Genomic DNA, 19,534 nt, shown 5'->3' with positions numbered 1-19,534 from the left:
ATGAAGATGGGCTCTGACGTATCTGTACATATGAATTTAAGTGACAAAAAGGTACTATAACAAAAAAGTGGTTAGACGTCATTAGTATATAAAAAAAAGTGATAAAAGACAAAAAATGTTTCTTTCCTAACCAAACTTATACACCTATTATAAACTCTATGGTCTGAATTTCAGATCAGCAATATCTATTTTAAATATATAAAATTTTATTAAATATTAAAAAATATTTTAAAAAATTTATTAAAAATAAAATAAAATTAAATAGAATTATAATAGTCGGTTTATATATTAAAATAATCTAAAAAAAATAGATAATATTTTTTAAAAAATTAAAAAAATAAATAAAAATTATAAAATAAAAGAATTAATAATTTTAATTTTTCAAAAAATTTATAATAATTTATTTAAACAATCCTTTAAATAGGCAAAAACCAAACTCTCATCTTAGGCTGAAAATCATAGAATTTTTTACATGTTAATATTAAATAATTTAAAATTAATAAAGATATATATAAAAAAAATTAATACTATTTTAAAATTTTGAAAGTATAAAAATAATTTCAGATAAAAAAATTTTGTAAAAACCACCTTCATTGTTAGATGGAGGTACTAATTCCCTTTCATTCTATTCTAGTGGTGTTTGATTAACTTTTATTATTTAAATTAGAAAAAAAAACTCAACCTTTTGTATGAAACAAAATTAATAATTATTAAATTAAATAGAGAAAAATTTGGCTGTCATCAGATATAATTAAAAAAATTAATAAAATAATTATAATTTTTAATTAATATATAAAAAAGATAAATAATATTATAAGACAGAAAAAATAAATTAATTTATTTATATAAATGGATAATTACGAGTGGAAGGTAATACAAAGAAAGCCTATCTTAAAAGATGGCTTACATCTTCAAGACGCATCTAGCAGATTTTTTTCCCACTGAAACATGAGCGGAATAGACAATACACAAACTAAACATATGATAAACGGTTTACTTGTGTGGACAAAAGAGTAGATTTACATCCACGTAGGTGCAGCAAATCAAGCAAAATAATTTTTCACACGCAACAAATTAATAAATGCAATTAAATATAAAATTTATTATAATTTTAATTTATATATATTATTTATTTATTGATAAAAATATATATATTTAGTTAGGTATAAAAATTTTTAAATAAAAATAATTTAAAATCCATGATCGTATCCAATCAAAGTGTCACATTGAAGTGAAAATGATTAGTGTCGTAATTAAATTGGGCTAATGCTTCAAATGACTAAACCAATTTGGACTGTACGTGGGCTGGCCAGAATAGAGAGATTTGGGCTGGGCGTTTTGTTTCGTAATGGGTTAGAAGGGTATAGGATTGGACCTCTCTTTTTCTCTGATTAAATTTCTCCGATACAATAAATCGAATATTTTTGAATAATCGATTTAACTAAACACTATTAATATATACTTAAATAATATATGGTGTTTACAATAGTTACGATTTTATAATAAGGCACCATCTATAGGCTTGTTGAAATGTAATATCAATGTAGTATCTCTAAGGCCCATAATAAGGCTATTTTTGGGGCCACTATTAGAAATGCTTCTGAATAGTCTATGACTAAATATTTTGGGTATATAGAAGGAGTTTATTCGCAGGTTTAGTGAAAGCATTAGGGGTTATAAGAGGTTCTTAGTTGGTTTAAGGTATCTCATATGATAAATATGACAGTGGAAATGGACTGTCGAGAGGTTATTTGTGCCATTCACTCAATTGAAGATATGATCTCAAAATTCAGACAAGTTATGTCGAGAGGTTATTTGTGCCATTCACTCAATTGAAGATATGATCTCAAAATTCAGACAAGTTATTTAGGATAGTAGACATTTGGTTTTATGAGGATTTTCTTGTTCTATTATGTGGTCTAGGAGACAAACTAATTTATCAGCTCATGTTTTGGTTAAGACGGCTACTTTATATGCTAATTTTCGGGTGTGGAGTGCTTCTCCTTCTGTTATAGTTATATTTTATCTTAAAAGGTTGTTCTAGACTTTTTCGCTGAGTCTTAAGTTGGGATTACAAAGAGATCTATTGGTTTCGGGTTAATTTAGACCTAATTTGTTAAGTTTTTTAAATTATAATAAAAAATTTAAATTTAAAAAAAAACATACTTTTCTCTATTTACTTTTTAAAAAATTATTAAAATATCATTATTAGAATAAGGTTATTTGATATTGTTTTTCTTAAATATTAAGAGCTAAGAAACGAAACTTTCTTTAGTGTCAACAAACACTTCACTGGATCATGGGCCTGCTGGATGTGTTCTTCAAATAGTTCATTGTTCCCATAATCTGATTATTTTCTTTAATTTCTTAAAAAAAACCTTTTCTTTTGGGAAGCTTTTACTAATACGTACTCAATCTTGCAAGGGTTGCCCAAAATACAGTAATAATTTGGTTAAAATTTGATTTTTTTTATTTATTAAATTATTTAATCAAAATTATTTAATAGTTTTGAACCGAAATTATACAAATTTTATACTTCTAATACAGAGTATCTCCCACTAAATTTTAAAACACCATTATACAACTTTATTATATTATATTATATTATATCGAATATAACTAGTAAATTAGAACCAAACTTTTGAATATTATAATTCATTGCTTGCTTGTTGATCTTGTGGACGAAAAAGAAAGAAGAGTTGGCACTTAGGTAAAGAAAACAGCTTTGTTTCTTTTACAGTTCCAGCGCTTAGATTAGACAATTATTCAAAGAAAGAATAATAATAATAAAAAATTTCATCACACCTTTGTGATACAGACCATTGACTGTGTGTTCATATGAATTCACGTCAAGACGAATCAACCTTCAGGATTGGATTCACACAGGTTCAATCTTAAAATCATTAGAATCCTAAAATCCAAGTACAGTGTGATTCTGTAAATCTCCTTTTCATCCTGGATTGCATTGTTTTTTATTAAATTGGTTACATGTATACACTAACATGAACATGCAGCTAGAAAAATAAGCAAAAGTTGCTTTAAAAAAGTTTCTGTTTATATTCATAGAATTTATTCATTTTCTTCCTTTACCATCAGAAAATACGTTTGCTGAGTGATGGAAGCCACACGTAGGGCTTCAGAGAAAAAAAAAGAAAAATTAAGAATCAGCAGAAGACTATCTCCTGCCCAGAGATCAGCATTTATGTTCCAAAAGATGTGGACATGGGTTAAATGATGATTGTTATTTGCAACTTTTCTTGCTTGCTTTCTTATAGATTCTGACTTGACTCAAAGAAAACAAATATTCTACAATGTCTTTGATTCCCTTGTAAGCAAGGGACTTTGTAGCAGTCCATCTGCCAAATAACTTTATCCATGAGAACCCATTAAAGGAAAGATTGTTCTGAGCTCTTGGAATGATAAATGTTAGAATAATTGACTTAGTTTGCAAATTTAAAAATATGGTTGTGAGATTAAATCACATGATTAAGTTTTAAAATTATATCATTAAGATTTTAAGTTCAAATTTAGATTGTTTATGATTTTAAAATTATATCATTAAGATTAAGTCTTATAGATTCTGAGCTCTCGACGTTACAGTTAGTAGGAATGATGGTCACTGAGTGAAGCTATGTAGTCTCGAGATATCGGCGTCCCTGGAGGCAAAGATCAACCCATTGAAATTACGAAACAAACAAGCAGAAGGAGAAGCTGCAAAGGAAAGCAAGCCTTATCATCGGATATTGAAACAAACCACAAGCAAAATTAACAATATAGATCCATGTGAGGTTGTGGTTTGTTTCAGTGAAAAAAGTATTGTTAATTTTGCTTGTGGTTTGTTTCAGTAGCCAATGATAAGGCTCACTTTCCTTTGCAGCTTCTCCTTCTGATTGTTTTTTTCATAGTTTCAATGGGTTGATCTTTGCCTCCAGAGAGGGCTTTGCATGTTTAGATGCCAATACCTCCAGACTGCACGGCTTCGCTCAATAACCACTATTCCTACTAGCTATAACGTCGAGAGCTTTGTTGCATACCCTCCTATGACTTCGTCTTCTGTCTATGCAAGGCTTAGAGTTTCTTGTTGCCGTGGAATTGCTTGTCCTCCTTCCCATAAAAAAAATTGTACAAATAAAAAAAAAATTACAGCAGGAGAAAGTTGTCGAGGTGAAGCGACATTCTCAGCAAAAAACGAAAAACCTCTCTCTCTCTGGAGGCTCTTCCCATGTCCTTGTTAAGGTTATTTTTATCCCTTTTGAAGAATCAATCTTATCATCATCAACGGTATGAGTATGACAAATGAGCAATTGAGCATCCATCCTCTCTCTCTCTCTTTCTCTAATGGGCCTGGTTACTTTCGGCTATGACCTAGTCAGACAAGCTGCTTTTTAACATCAAGTTGAAGGAAGAGAAGCACAATACATTATTCCACATGGGGGGCCATCTCTACTCTACAGAATTTATATTATATCCAGAGAAAGAAACTGTCCCTTAATAATAATTCAGGTATAAAGTTTACATCACCTTGTAAATCTCTACTTACAATTTCTTTTACAAATTTATTCATTTTTTTATTTAGCAGATGCTTGCTTATCTGTGTCTTGCAGGTTTTGGAGTCTGATTGGTAAATTTAACATGTGAATCCAGCAGAAGCTTGCTTGTTAGCTACTTGCCTACCTACAACTTTAGATGACATAATTAGACATAATCCTAATCCAAAGCCTCCTTTTTTCTTGCTCTTTTAATTAACACGAGTTGAATTTTGTTATGGCCTTTTGTTGATGTAAGCTAATCTGACTACAATATCTTCTTTTAGAATAATTATCCAACCAGCTTAAAATCCTTAATGGCTAAACTTGAGATGGCTTAGTGGATGCTGAAATAAGCTTTGCTTTTGGGTATAGTCTTTAGTTAAAATTTAGGCAGTCTATTGAATCCCCTTAATGCTTCCACTTTCTACTTTTCTTCTTGGATCTTTGCAAGTTGCAAATATCATTTTTTTTTTTATCATATCCAATGAAAATATCAAAATCAGTTCTAAATCCCTGTGAGTTCTTGTTTTTTCATAATTTGTGAGTTTAATTAATATGATTTTTTATTAAAGTATAAATAAAAAAAACAAAGTGCTTACGGGAGTACTAACTTTTCAACTATTGATTACAAATGAATGTGTATTTAATAAAAAATATATTTATACATATCTCTATACATAATCAACTGTAAATAAATTAGTGTTGATATGAGTATGCGCATTTTATTCTAATTTAGATTGAAATTGAAACCATACAGTATTAACACCATTAAAAATTTAAAATAAAATATATTAATTAGCAATTTATCCTTTTTAATGCCTTTTATTTTTATTCTTCATTTATATTAAATTATAGGTATTTTTTATGAGGTCACTATATTGCTTATCTCAAACTAGATGGCTTTATTTGTTTTTGACATAAACCATTAAGTTTCAAAAATTAATTTACTGATTCAACTAATCCGAATTTGCTCTGGGTAAATTCATTAAGGGGGCAAAGTACTCCCTCCCAAGTAGCATACTAAAATTTGTATGTTTGTACACCACACTTAATATATTTTATTTTTAAGTTATATTTTTATATTTAATAATGCTACAAATTAAGGATTGCTGGGCTCCTGGAGCTCGTGCCTAATTTTCATGAGTGCCCAATATGCGGCTTTAAGCTCCCCACGAGTTCAGAGTCTATCTAGGCAAACTGGGCTGGACTCGAATCTATTAGTGGGATCCTAACTCTGAATGCTCATAGTTTCCTGGGAAAGCAGACCCTGTGATGTCCGTGATCACATCCAGGTGGCACCAGATGGAATTAAATGGTTGTCTAATAAGGAAAAATGACATAGTATAGTATATTCATACGTATTGCCAGCAGGAATGTGGTAGAGGGGTATGGGTACAGAACGACGGTTACACATAACTAAAAGACAAAAGAGAAAGAGAATGAAAAGAAACGAGTGAGAAATGAAAATCAAGCTTACCAAAATATACCCTGAGCCCAGACCCATTCTTGGATCTCAGTCATTAATTGGCGCCGCCTGTGAGAATTGAAGGAGATCTTATCGTAATTGGAGTTCTTATTTTCATCTACCCATTGAGATCTACATGACCAACCACGGTGAAAACCATACAGGAATCACCTCGAACGACCTGAACTCAACTCAAGAAGGTCCGCTGTTCTCATTTTCTAGTCCAACAGCACCAGTAAACCAGCCACCCGCATTACTAAACCCCTCACCAAATTCAACCGGAACTATACCCCGAACCTCTCTATCTGACTAAAAACTTTAAAACATGACTATCCAGCTACAAAACACTATCCATTGGCTAAGCCAAACGTTATAGCAAAGAGGGCTCAATACCCCATTGAACAGACCACCCACAATAGAAGGTCTCCACCTCAACGAGTCCCAACCCATATTGAACTATCAAATCCCCCAACAAAGCAGCATGAGGATATAAGAAGGAGATGGGGAGGCAAGCCGGAGAAACAAACCAGCAACTCGGATAAGGGGTAGGATAGCAAGGGAGCTCATTGAGAATGACAAATCAGAGAGCTACTCTTTTGAACCCGCAGAGAGATCAAGAAGTAAAGAGTTAGAAAGAAGTTACCGCCTAGAAACAAGGCCTAGAAGGGAAGACACTAAAGTAGATCAGAAGCCGAAAAGATTGAAAGAGCAGTTGTTGATGGAGTTGGGGGCCCGAGACAATAGTAGTCTCCTGTTGCCAACCTCATCACCATTTGTAAAACGGATTCAATAGGAGACAATACCGAAAAAATTCATGATGCCAATCTTGGTAGCATATGATGGGACGAGGAACCCTCGATAGCATGTGTTGAACTACAAGACTTTCATGGAGTTGCAGACTCATTCTAATACCTTGATGTGTAAGGTTTTCCCAACTACCCTAATGGGACTAGCTTTGGGGCTTGGTTCAATAGCTTAGAATCAGAAAGCGTCAGAAATTTTGTAGACCTGGCCAATGTATTTATTAGTATATTCATCGCTGGAGTCCTTGCAGAGAGAAAGACGAGCTACTTGGAGACCATCAGATAAAGGGCAAATGAGTCTCTGAGAGAATATGTCACCAAGTTCAACTTAGAAGTTTTGTAGATACCCGAGTTAGATGAAGGAAGGGCAGTAGAGGCTATGCAAAAAGGGATGACCTTTCAAGAATTCTTCGGGTCGCTCTGCAGGAAGCCCCTATCACCTTGTCAGAGTTAATGAAGAAAGCTGAAAAGTACATAAGGCAGGATAACGCCTTAACCACTAGCCGGTTCGCCCGGGATGATAGAGAAAGGGGAAGAGCTAGGGAGGACAGAAGGCAGGACAAATTAGAGAGAAGGCAGGACCGGGGCATGGAGGTGCTGAATAAACACCAATGGGAGAGAAAGGAATAGAGACCTTATCAGTCTCGAGTTCCCATCGAAGTCACACCTCTGAATGTATCTAGAGTTGAGGTGCTCATAGCAGTCCAGGATAAGGACTACGTGTAGTGGCCCAAGCCTCTGAGAACTGACGTAAATAAAAGGGACCCAGACAAATACTGTCAGTATCATAGGATGTATGGCCACGACACAAATGACTGATCAACTAATAAATGAGATAGAGAGGCTGATTAAGAGGAGCCACCTTAGAAATTTCGTGAAGAAGTCGAAAGGGCAAAGGCCACAGCAAGGAGCAACCGGTGAAAGGCCTAGGAGGCAGATCGGAGCGTCGGTAAATGACGGCTCCAGTGGAACAATCAATATAATTGTAGGAGGAATAGGGGGTCATATGAGCAGGGGGAGAAGGAAGAGAGGAAGAACTGAGAATGAAAGCGGCGTAGAGGTGATGCAAGTCGCCGAGCATACTCTTATGACTATCTCCTTGCATTACAGATGCCTCACGATGATGCCTTGGGCGGTTATCCACAATTTTAGGGTCCATAATGTACTGGTTGATGATGGTAGTAAGGTGAATCTATTGCCTTACTAGATCTTTCAGCAAAAGAGGATACATGAAGAGCAACTCGTGAGGGACTAAGCCCCGGTTAAAGGAATAGAGGGCGCTCTGATAGCCGTGAAAGGTAAGGTGAAAGTAGCTCTCACCTCAGGAGTCTCCTCTGTTGCAAACCCTCTATGCTTTATTCTTAATTGTTCGAGGAAGGCAATAAGAAGATAGAGCAGTGTACTTGGCCACGGCAGAGGAACAATACGCTTAGAGGAAGTTATTAATACTTTTATATATAAATTTATTAATAAAATTTATTTTTTAAATTAAAATTAAGCGATGAAAATAAATTATTTTATTAAATAAATTTTTTTATAGAGAATATTTTTCACATAAAATATAAAAAATATTTTTTAAATATATTTTTTTCAAATAAATAGAGTTTTAGTTAGATTTTTTTTATTAACTTTTTTTTAAATAACATTTCAATTACAAAATTCGATTTTACTGGATTATAATATTGTTTCCATGACGTTACCGTTACACCGTAAAATTTCGGCCCCTTCAATCAACGATTTTTTTGTTTAAATAATGCAGAAAAGCAATTCTGAAAAATTCTCAATCAACTATAAGTTTGCCCCAAGACAAATGGCGAACAGTAGCTGTGATCATGCAGAATTTTTCAGAGCACTATAAGCCAAAAATGTACAAAACCAACGCATAAATCAAAGCAAAATATGAGGGCTTACTGTTTAGCTTTGTTGGTAAATGGTAATAACCACCATATTAATCTGCCAAAACATGTCTTTATCATCACTGCAATTCTGCAAATCCTTTAGAAATCTGCGCTTTAAGCAGCCCATTATCTGCAAATATGCGTTGCATGTGAACTAGCAGTTTTGCAGCAGTGAGACTGCTTTGCTTTATAAAGCAATGGATGATTCTTTGTACTGTAAAGGAGAAGAAGAACATCTTCACCACCATTCTTCATGGCAAAGTAAACTTCTTTTCTTTATCATTACATGTAATACAATCATCTTTCTTTTGCTTTTTGTTTCCTTTCCTTTTTTTTTCCCTTCCCCACCTTTTTATCTTTAAGACTCTCTCTCTCTCTTTCTCATGTCTTTTTAAGCAGCACCACCGTATGAATCTCATTAAAAATCCCATTTGGGTTCTCTTCCTAAAACCCAGAAAACAAACCCCATTAAAAATGGCCGAAGTAGCCTCTAACTGCCTCTTCTTATTCTTCTTGCAGCTTCTCACTCTGTGCGCTTCTGGTAAGCAACTAGTCTCTACTCTTTCTTGATCATGTTTCTTTTCTATTTTTTTTACCAGATTGAAAGGGGAAAAAATGGAACCCAGTTAGGAAAAAAACAGAAAGATTTCATTTTTGTTTATATCTTCATATTTTGATGCAATTCTAGTGATGAAGAAGTGTTGGTTGCTTAAATTCATGAATGAACTACTGTTCTTTGCAGGAACTCAGTTGGGTTTCTCCTATAATGCTAGAGGGAGCATTCCAGCTTCATCACTTAGCAGAACACTATCATTCCTTGAGCAAAACAATGTCTCTGGATCTCACATTCGAGTTTTGATTGCAGATCATAGGGTTTTAAGGACACTTTCAAATTCCGGTGTGTCTGTTGATCTTTACTTAAATGAAACTATAGTTGAGAATTTTACAAATTCTAGATCATCTGCTGTTTTGTGGCTGAAAACCCATGTAATAACCTTTGTGCCTCATGTTAACATGAAAAGTATCATTTTGAAAGGCAGTAATGACTTGTCCAAGCTTTCATCTTCCTTGAAATTGATCCATTCAGTTCTCAGTAGCTTTCAATTTAATAATGAAGTTAAGGTCTCAGTAGAATTTTCATTGTCATTCTTGGAGAATTTGAATGGAAAACAAGAAAATGACCTGCTTGGGGTTTTAGGGTTTATCAAGAAAACTAGCTCCTTTATCATTGTAGAAGGAAGCACTGATAATGGTGTAGAATTGAGGATGGGAGATCTTTTTCTCAAATCAATTATTCAGAAATCAACACTAGCCATTTCTTTGCTTCCTTGTAATGATGTTGCTGTAGTCATGAAAGTCAAGAGCCTTATAGATCCTAGCTTAGAGGAAGTAGCTGAATTTGCAGCCAAGTTCTTGAAGTCATTAGAGAATACTCAGATTGCAGGGCAGATAACCGAGTTATATGCAGAAGTATCTTCTGCTGAAGATTTTTCAGAAAAAGAGCTTGAGAGAGAACATGAACAAATCTTTCCTTCGTCTCGCCGAGAACTCTTGAAAACTACTTCACATGATACAATCAATCCACCAGGAACTGTTCCACAAGATAATCCCACACCAACAATTGTCACTGTCCCTGCAACTAATCCTGTCACTATAACACCAACAAATCCTGCATCCACTCCTATACCAATCCCCTCCATCACACCTGTTGTGGTCCCCCCTATGAATCCTTCTGTTAATCCACCAGCACCAATCACTAATCCAGTCACAACACCCGCACCCATCACAGTTCCTGGGATGCAACCAATAACTAATCCGGTGACAACATATCCTACCCCACCAGTAAACGTTCCTGTTACAGCTCCAGTAACTAATCCTATATCACCTCCTGCAACAACAAATGCTCCAGCAATTCCAGGACAGAGCTGGTGTGTGGCTAAGTCTGGAGTATCAGAAACTGCACTTCAATTAGCTCTGGATTATGCATGTGGAATGGGAGGTGCTGATTGTTCAGAGATTCAGCAAGGAGGGAGCTGCTATAATCCAAACACTCTTCAAAACCATGCCTCCTTTGCATTCAACAGTTATTATCAGAAGAATCCTGTGGCAACCAGCTGTGATTTTGGAGGGACAGCCACTGTCATCAATACTAATCCAAGTAAGAAATCTTGTTAATTGAGTGAGTGATGCTTTCTTGTGACTAAAATTTCTATGTTCTAAATATACATAACTGTTTCTAAGACCGTTGCAAAACTTTAACAGGCACTGGTTCCTGTGTTTTTCCATTATCATCGTCATCATCATCGACGTCATCATTGCCAACACCAACACCGTCAACTATAAATCCAGTAACAACACCATCATCTCCAGGAGATGGAACTTCAGGGTAAGATATCCAGTCACCTACCTTTTTTTTTTGTCAAATAGTATTAATTCCATAGCTTAATGGCACGGCTCTATGTGCGCCTTCTGCAGAACTGTTACTCCACCATCAGTGTTAAACTCAAGCAGCCCTGTGCCAGGTACGACAACAGGGTTCGGGTCGGATACTCCTCCTGGTTTCAACACTTCCACATCCAAGTCAACTACTATGCAACCATCTATTGGTTGCATCAGTCTGATCACATTCTTCATAGTCAGAATTGTCTTTTTAGACATGTAGAATGAAGCATTTCTGAGTGTACATTCCTTGATTGGAAGTTCATTCTTCCAGAGCAGAGCAGAGTTGCAGTCACCACCATGTTTAAAGGAAAAGAAACAGAAGATTGAGATTCACAAGGCCAATTATAATACCTAGATCCTGCTATAGATTACCCAGCTGCTTCAGCCTGCACCAGATGTAAAGATTGCTCAAAGGTACAATTTAATCTTCCCCACGAGACGTAATTTTTACATGTTTAATCCTAGGCTGCTAGTATTAGTAAAAGTAATGAGGTTGGATAGTAGTAGTAAGAGCAATTTTGTTCCCGTAAACCTTTGAAAGGTGGCAGAGTTGTCTAGTTTAGCATATGTATTGCTTTGCATAAGCCAGTTTCATGAACTTGCTGTAGCCTGTAGAAACTTATGTGATGATGAATGGAAAATGCATAAAAGGAAGATGCTACAGTTTTTTAATTGCAATTGCATATGACCATTACAGTATCATGGTTCTGATAGTGAAGTAGTCTTCTGCAGAGGTCACCATGGGCTAGTTCAATCAGAATTCAGTACTCGAAATCATAAGTGTTACCTAGTTCTTACTTTCAATTGTGAATATTTTATTGGATACTACAATTTTTTCTTTTCTCATGTGAAACCGGCCGTTTAACTTGCCCAATTTACAATGCAAAATTGCGAACTTGTTTGTCAAGATGCTCTAATCATTTGGAGTAGGAAATGCTTGCCTAGCGAGCATATTAGTCAAAAGCAAATCCCATATTTCCAAGAAAAAGAGCTGGACACCACAACGATAATGGCACCGGCCGACAAGACAACCTACAAATTTGTGCATGCTGCCTGTAAATTGCCCTTGTGCATCGGATGCCAACTGTACTAGAGAATCATCGAGCTCAAATTATGCACCGTTACACCAAACATTTGACCATTAACTACGAAATAGCAAATCTGCATACTTTAGCATTCTCTCATTACAATAATATTCACCTAATGGAACCATTAAAATTGAATCTTACTATTTTTTATATCTACTCCCAGGTTTCTTTTTGTAACCCTCTTTTTTTTTTTTCAAATTACTTAAAATATTGTAAAAAAATTGCCATCACTTTTTGGATTCTAGGGGCAAGAGCACAACAAAGGGGCACTTTTGACAATGGCTACATATGATAGAGAGTCTACTGTGCGCATTTCTAATAGCATAACGGCCCCTCTACAGCTCTCCTAGAATCAAGGTATTAGGACATTTATACAAGGCAAGGCAAGGAAAGGACACTGTAGTCACTTCATCGCTTTGAGAATACCACCAAGACCAACATTGACATGGAAGCTATAATCTTGAAGCTGGAAGATTCCCAGAAATTTTGCTTTTCATTATTACCCACAGCTACCGGCTGTTGTTTATTGGCTAACTGTTCTCTGAGTTCTTTGAGAGCTTTGTCCCTTCGCTCTCCCATCTGTTGCAAGAAATAGAGAACATCAAAGAAAATAACTTCTGAACAGTTTAATGAACTCCACCCCCGCAAAAACAGCACTGAAATATGTTCCCTCAAATTCAGGTTTTGAACTAGAACTAAGTGGCATATGAGAAGCCACCAACAACCAGTATAATGATGTGGACCATTTAGTTGATTATAGCTGCACTGGCTCAGTTAGCCAAAATGTGGCCAGTTGCACACCACAACTATGTGGTCCACCTAATCAATTATAGCTAATTGTGGTTAAGGTAGGTGTCTTCATAATTGGCATGTATGATGCTCTTATAGGTAAAATAGTGCACAGGTGGAAAACTTATCCATGGTAGTCAATGCCAAACATCTGTTCTTGAAAACTTACCCTTTGCAGCTTCCGTGTCTGAGTACGAGCTTCCTGTAGACAGAATTCCAACTTCAACACTCTCTTCTTCAGCTCCTGATCAGCCCGTCGCTGCTTTTCCAACTGTCAATAAACAGATTAAATCTCATAAATAAGCAGGTCCATGCACCTTTAAAAAAAATTGACGCTGAAATGAAGATACAAATATGAGAGTAGGTTATAAAAGTAGGAATATGGAAGCACCTGTGTTTCCAATTCCTTGGTTTTGAGCTTCCAGTGGGCAGACATGATTCTTATTTCATCTTTCAACTTGGCTATCTCTTCATCTTTAACAACCAAAAGTTTATTGATCTTCTCAAAGTTTTTTGGAGATACCTCATCTAATAATTTCCTAAGTTCACAATCTTTTCCAGCTCCCGTCTTGGCAATCGCTTGCATAATGTCTTGCTCAACTCTAAGAACTTCATCTTTCAGTTGCTTTTGGGATGATTCTCTTGCCTTTAGATCCTTTTGTAAATTGTCTAATTGTACTTCTAGCCTTTTCACACTTTCCTCATGCTCTTTTAACGAGTTATTCTTCATATCTAATTCCTTTAACAAAGCTAAACACTGAAGCTGAGCCGATTGAGCTGAAGAAGTGCTTGCATCTGCAGTTGCTTGAGTGGCTGCAAGCTGTGATCTAAGACCATCCAACTCCTTAAGGTACTGTTTGCCATTAAAGAATTTGAATCAGAATAACTTGAGTGGCAGTGAGAAACTTGCAAATGAAATATTATAGCTCAAGTAATCTAAAGAACAGTACAGTGCAATACAGGTATATTCTTAAGCAAGGAACTTATGAATAAAAGCCCTTGGCAGGCCAGAGGTGATGGGTATAAAGTATCAACAGCCTTATTCATTATATATTTCTTAAACTTCCTCAACAACTCCCCAAGTCAATAAAAATCTCTTCTTTGTTATAACTTACAAAAAAATAAAAAATAATAAATTCTGACAGGAGTTACCTCAGAGCACACAAGTGTGCAAAACTATTAATTATAGATGCCAAAGGATTACATAGATATTGAAACTTCTTCTGGCCAATGAATTATCCATTGAAAAAGAAACACCTAAAGAAAAATGTATTGCACATGCCACACTGATATGTTAATATACGTATTTGAGTGTAAAAACCATGCGGAAAAGCTACAATGCTTAAATTTATTCCATAAACTGCAGTAAGAAACTTTCACTTTGCATCTTCCTATCCATTTCATGGTGATAACCTACCTTTAATTTCCACTAGATATGAAAGGCAAAATGAAAATCCTACTTAAAGGCATTTGCTCTTACAACATATATAGAAGCATTAGTGGGAGATTTGTCTTCATGAGAAATATATAATGTTTCAATGGCAAAAACTTCAAATCAATTTAATTAACATCTATTCATAAAAAACCAAACTATTTGCTCCAATTTGTACTTGGTTTGTCTCTAAACTTTGTTTTCAACCGTTGTTATTGTTGCCCAAGAGAAATTTTAGTTTCTTAGGAGAAGAGAGGTGATACCAAAATATTTAATATTAACTCACTATCAATATTCATATTCATTCAACTATCTTAATATGGAATCATGGTCACTAAAATAATTGTTCATATTTATTAGGGAAATTAACTTCATCCATGCAATAGTATAATTATTCCACATGTGTATTATACGCATCATTGGTTCTACAAACAAGAAAAGTTAATGTCCAAACATACCTCCAATAACTCAAAGGTGAACATGTTTTAATGATTCCAAAAGTGCATCATATCACATGTCAATTTTGAGAACAAGAAAAAATTGATTACTATCCAATTATATTTCAAACAACCATAGAACATCTACACCAACAATGTGAAAGCAGCAAATATAGATAGGAAATCATACTTTTTTTGTTAAAACAGAAGAGTATAAAGAGAATTGGCTATGAATCCGTACAGCCAAATTTAACTAAAAAGTAAAAAGTACCAAAGGAAATTTTATTTAAAGATGGGTTCTTCTTTATGTGCAAGGACAAGACTTTCTTGAACCATCGACGAAAACAAACAAAGGGAAACAGTGATATACAAAAAAATAAAATAAAAATTAGAAACCTCAGGTAACCCTCGCTCCTACGGACTCCACCAAAGAAAGAACAAAGAATAAAAGCCAAAAGATCAGAGACATCCTAAAGGATGGACATGAAGATCATTAGATCAGATGCACACAAAAAAATAAAATAAAATGCCAGATCAACCATTCATTTAATGGGGGGAGAAACTCCAAAACAGAACAATGTTTTAATTCAAAATTATAATTAACAGCATGATTTAAATCACGAAATCGTAAAGGCAAACGAAACGTAAAGTCTAAGAGGTAAGATGTGAGTGGGACCTTCTCAGCAGTGGAAGATGAAGCCTGAAGCTGGCCATTCCTCTCCTCCAATCGCTTCTGCAATGTACAAATCTCTGCTTCCATGGTTTTTACCTTACTCTCTGCTTCCTATAAAAATCAAAACAAACAAAACCTCAATTCAAATAAACTAAACCCAGAAGACCCCACGGTCAAAAGGACACAAAAAGAGAGAAGAGCGAGAGAGAACAACACGAAGGACAAAATCCAAGAGCTCAAAACAACACAAAAAGAGCTCAATCCCAAAAGTCACATGCCTGTCTTGTTATTGTCTCCTTAACAAATGACTGCTCTTGAGATGCAAGCCGGCTCCTAACTTCTTTCAGCTCTGCAGCCAACGAAACAACGTTCCGCCTAAAACTCTGTTTCTTCTCATTCAAATCCTTCAACAATGGATCAATCTCCCCAACTGAAATAGACGGTGAAGAAATTGATGAACTTGATGATGGTTTGTCCAAAACCGACATCAGAGCTTGATGATTTTTGTCAACTGGTAACTATAAGCAGTCCTTGAAGATCTAACACAGATTCATAGTATGAACCAATCCTCAGAAGTAGAAATCCTTTTGGTCTACACAGTGCTTACAGTGAAAGCTATGGTCTTTGATATCTGCATGTGAAAACGGTAGCTGTGCATTTAATTAAAAAACGGCATCCAAGAAGTAGAATTCTAAAAATACTGACAAAAACTACGGTAACTTTAAAACTACCGAATGAAGGAGGGTCTTCACAATTTGAAAATTGAGGGATTCGAATCCAAGTCAATTTTTAAGCAATCTGTCATTGAAAAAAAAATTCATGGAAAATTTAATCCGAAGAAAAAACTACAATTATTTTATATGGCACAAAACGCACCTTCCCTCAACCTCAAGCATTATAAAGAGAGAGAGAGAGAAAGGGTGACACGCAAAGGGTCTGTCATTTTCAACCAATGAATAAATGAGACGAATATAGGGAGAGAAATACTATTAGTTTTAGAGAGAGAAACATTCAATAATCCATGGGTCTGCTTTAGGAGGAAAAAAAAAAAATCAAACTTCAACCTGCAGAAGAAAAATTTTCAGAGAAGAAGTTTTTAAATTTCCATAAGAAACACCAAAAGCATAAGATTCATGGAAGAGAAAAAATTTAAAATCACTATACAGAAAAATACACTCAAAACTCAAAAGGGCCTGCAAAAGGGAGCTTAAAAGGCAAATCCAACCGAAATCGCAGCCGTTTCAGCTCTACATGGCAACCTCACCACCAAGAAAACGCATAAAACAAGCTCCTCAGCAAAACCAAACAGCTTTTTATTAGCAGAAATGTCCAAGCCAAAAGAGAGACGGAGAGAGAGAGAGAGAGAGAGAGAGAGAGAGAGACGTCACCTTGTTATGTGCAGACATGTCCAAGCTCAACCTAAGCATATATGAAGAAACTACAACTCACAGCGTATCAACCTGTTGATAGAAGGCGGTGATTTGGCCACCGACGAGATCAGTCGCCTGGAAATGGAAATGGGAGGAACACCGGAAGGCGCAAATTTAGGGCTTTATTTGGATTATTATTGGAGTTTTTTTTGTCTTATATGGAACAATGAGTAGTGAGCAGGGAATGGTGAGAGATGAGAGAGAAAATCATTCAGGTTCGAAGTTGAGGTTTATGAAGTATGACCTCGGTTCGGAATATCCGAGCCTCGGGTTCGTGAACTGACAAAATCCGAGGCTAGAGTTCAGATTCTGCGTTTGACTTGCAGCGCGGCAAATCCGAATTTTTGAGCTGGATCACTAAGATTCGAACACGTGGAATCGTGGACTCCGTAGGATGTGAATGTCGACGCACACGGTTCGTTGATGATGGCCTGATCCTTCGCTCTTTATGTTTATGGGCTTTTTTTTGCCCATGATGAACTTTTTCATGTGCTTCATGTTTTCTAATTGGTCATAATTAAAAATTTTGATCCAATTTTAGCAATTTAATCTCTAAAATGTTCTCTTTGAGCGGCTACAACTGGGTGATCTTTCGATACATTCGGATTAAAATCAAATTAAATTAAATAAATTAAAAATAAAAATTTTAATATTTATAAAAATTAAATTAATTTTAATTAAAAATTAAATTATATTAAATTGATTCGATTTAATTTAAATTTTTAATATATTTTTTATTTTTTATTTTATTTTTAATATTTTAAATTTTAATTTAAATATTTTAATTTTAATATAATTTAATTTTTCTATATTATTATTACTGATTAGTTTAATTTGATTATTTTTTATCAAAATCGAATTAAAATAAAATAATTAAAAATTTTAAAATTAAAAATTAAATTAAATAAAAAAAATAAAAAATTAAACTAAAATTTTAAATTAATTCAATTTGATATTTTTTTATTCACAACTAATTATAATTGAGTTTCTAACTTAAATTATTAGTGATTTTTTTATATATATATTTTATGTTTATTTTAAATAAATATAATATCTATTATAAATCTAATTCATATCCCTAATATTAAATTTAAATTCTCTCTTTTTTGGAGTTATTTCTCTCATTTGTGGATTTTATCCCTTTTATTGGGGTTAGGTATTTTTGTCACTTCTTGCTAATTAGATAATTTTTAATATTATAAAATATAATATATATATATATATTTTAGACTTTAAATCTATATTTATCAAGTGAGTCAGTTATGGTAATAGTTATCATACCATTTATACTTGATAATATATTTTTTTTAGCTATTAAGGTAAATATTTCTCAAAATGGTAATATTTTGATTTATTTTTTTAATCATCCAAAAAAGATAAGTCAATTATTACCAAAAAAAAATATTACTTTCCATATTTGTGTATTTTGTTAATTGAGAAAAATGGTGTTGTGCATATTTTATACTATTTTTTAATAAACTAATAATTTTCCAAAAAAATCAAAATTAAATAAAAGAGCCTTTTTGATTAGATTCTAAAATCAAACCAAAGTATTTAAGTTAGAACAATGGTATTAAGTTGGTTAAACTGAAGTTTGGTTTGGTTTAAATGACTTATCAACCCGGTTTGATTAATTAATTTTTGTGTAATATTGTCATTTAATATTAATTAGTAAATTTATTGTTATTTTATTAGATAAAAGTTAAAGTGCCCTCTTAATTTGTATTATATAAAGTTTTAAATTATTTTTTAAGTTTCAATGAAAATTCAAACTTTGTTTATAATAAATAAAAATTTAAATTTCAAATATCACAATTTTAAAATTAATTTATATATTATTATAGTAAAAAAATAAAATTAATTTTAAAATAACTATAAAAATAAATAAAAATTATAAGAAATCTTCAAATAAATTTTAAAAAATTGCTAAAATAATCTTTTTTCTATTTAATTTTCACTATTGCATAAATAATTAATTACATATTAAAAGCATAATCTTATTATTATTTTTTAATATATTTATAAGGTTATATTTGATTTAATTTATAAAAAATTATTTTATAAGTAGTTGACATATTTAATAATAATTCGTTTATAAATATATTTATTATTAATATTTTTAAAAATGATATTAAATAATATATATAATAAAATTTTTAAATTACAAGAAAGCAATATATTATAAATGTCAAAAATAAAAAAATTAGTCCCTTAATTTTTTTTTCTTAAAACTTTAAATTGTACTTATAATTCAAAAAAAATTTATAAACAAATGGATGGATTTATTTTTAAATATTTATGCTTTAGTTATTTCATGGGGAAAAAACAATTTTATTTAAGAAAATGGATATCCGCTTTAAAAAATTATTTATAAATCTTATTTTAGAGAAATCATTTTGATGAGAATAACTATTATATATAAGAAAACACCAAAATCAAGATAGTAAGAGGAATAAAATTTGATAAATTAATTCAAAAAAAAGAAAGAATATATAATTGTAATTTATAATTAATTTTCATAATAATAAAATATTTATTATTATAAAAA

At 33.1% G+C, this 19,534-nt stretch overlaps 2 protein-coding genes across 4 annotated transcripts; one reads left to right on the top strand and one right to left on the bottom strand.

The window, feature by feature from the left end:
* The first annotated feature begins 8,696 nt into the window (after positions 1-8,696).
* On the top strand, positions 8,697-11,809 carry LOC110620538 (glucan endo-1,3-beta-glucosidase 12). 2 transcript variants are annotated; one of them, XM_021764321.2, is made up of 5 exons: positions 8,697-8,956; positions 9,215-9,236; positions 9,438-10,853; positions 10,958-11,081; positions 11,171-11,809. In XM_021764321.2, the coding sequence occupies exons 1-5, from the start codon at positions 8,897-8,899 to the stop codon at positions 11,355-11,357; spliced, it is 1,809 nt and encodes a 602-aa protein (XP_021620013.1). In that variant the 5' UTR covers positions 8,697-8,896; the 3' UTR covers positions 11,358-11,809. The 2 variants fall into 2 exon arrangements, with proteins under 2 accessions (XP_021620013.1, XP_021620012.1); XM_021764320.2 differs by lacking the exon at positions 8,697-8,956 and having other exon boundaries at positions 8,991-9,236.
* A 430-nt stretch (positions 11,810-12,239) lies between these two features.
* LOC110620539 (nuclear envelope-associated protein 2) lies at positions 12,240-16,928 on the bottom strand. Of its 2 annotated transcripts, XM_043958929.1 has the most exons (6): positions 16,288-16,928; positions 15,835-16,187; positions 15,560-15,667; positions 13,406-13,867; positions 13,184-13,285; positions 12,240-12,804 (listed from the first exon to the last, which is right to left on the bottom strand). In XM_043958929.1, exons 2-6 carry the CDS (start codon positions 16,042-16,044, stop codon positions 12,634-12,636), a joined length of 1,053 nt encoding a protein of 350 aa, XP_043814864.1. In that variant the 5' UTR covers positions 16,045-16,187; positions 16,288-16,928; the 3' UTR covers positions 12,240-12,633. The 2 variants fall into 2 exon arrangements, with proteins under 2 accessions (XP_043814864.1, XP_043814865.1); XM_043958930.1 differs by lacking the exons at positions 15,560-15,667; positions 15,835-16,187; positions 16,288-16,928 and adding an exon at positions 14,167-14,271.
* Between the last annotated feature and the right edge of the window lie 2,606 nt (positions 16,929-19,534).

Source organism: Manihot esculenta, chromosome 8 (assembly GCF_001659605.2).
Source record: "Manihot esculenta cultivar AM560-2 chromosome 8, M.esculenta_v8, whole genome shotgun sequence".
Classification (NCBI taxonomy): Eukaryota; Viridiplantae; Streptophyta; class Magnoliopsida; order Malpighiales; family Euphorbiaceae; genus Manihot; species Manihot esculenta.
The sequence above is the reverse complement of the archived record's forward strand: the minus strand, read 5'-3'. Positions and strand labels throughout refer to the sequence as shown.

Bases quoted from the DNA above. Each gene is read 5' to 3' on its own strand.
- LOC110620538 (XM_021764320.2), top strand. From the start codon at position 9,104: ATGAATCTCATTAAAAATCCCATTTGGGTTCTCTTCCTAAAACCCAGA. The intron at 10,854-10,957 runs GTAAGAAATCTT...AAACTTTAACAG, and splicing joins TGTCATCAATACTAATCCAA to GCACTGGTTCCTGTGTTTTT. The intron at 11,082-11,170 runs GTAAGATATCCA...CGCCTTCTGCAG, and splicing joins CCAGGAGATGGAACTTCAGG to AACTGTTACTCCACCATCAG.
- LOC110620539 (XM_043958929.1), bottom strand. From the start codon at position 16,044: ATGTCGGTTTTGGACAAACCATCATCAAGTTCATCAATTTCTTCACCG. The intron at 15,668-15,834 runs GCATGTGACTTT...TGATTTTTATAG, and splicing joins AGGAGACAATAACAAGACAG to GAAGCAGAGAGTAAGGTAAA. The intron at 13,868-15,559 runs GTCCCACTCACA...AATGGCAAACAG, and splicing joins CATCTTCCACTGCTGAGAAG to TACCTTAAGGAGTTGGATGG.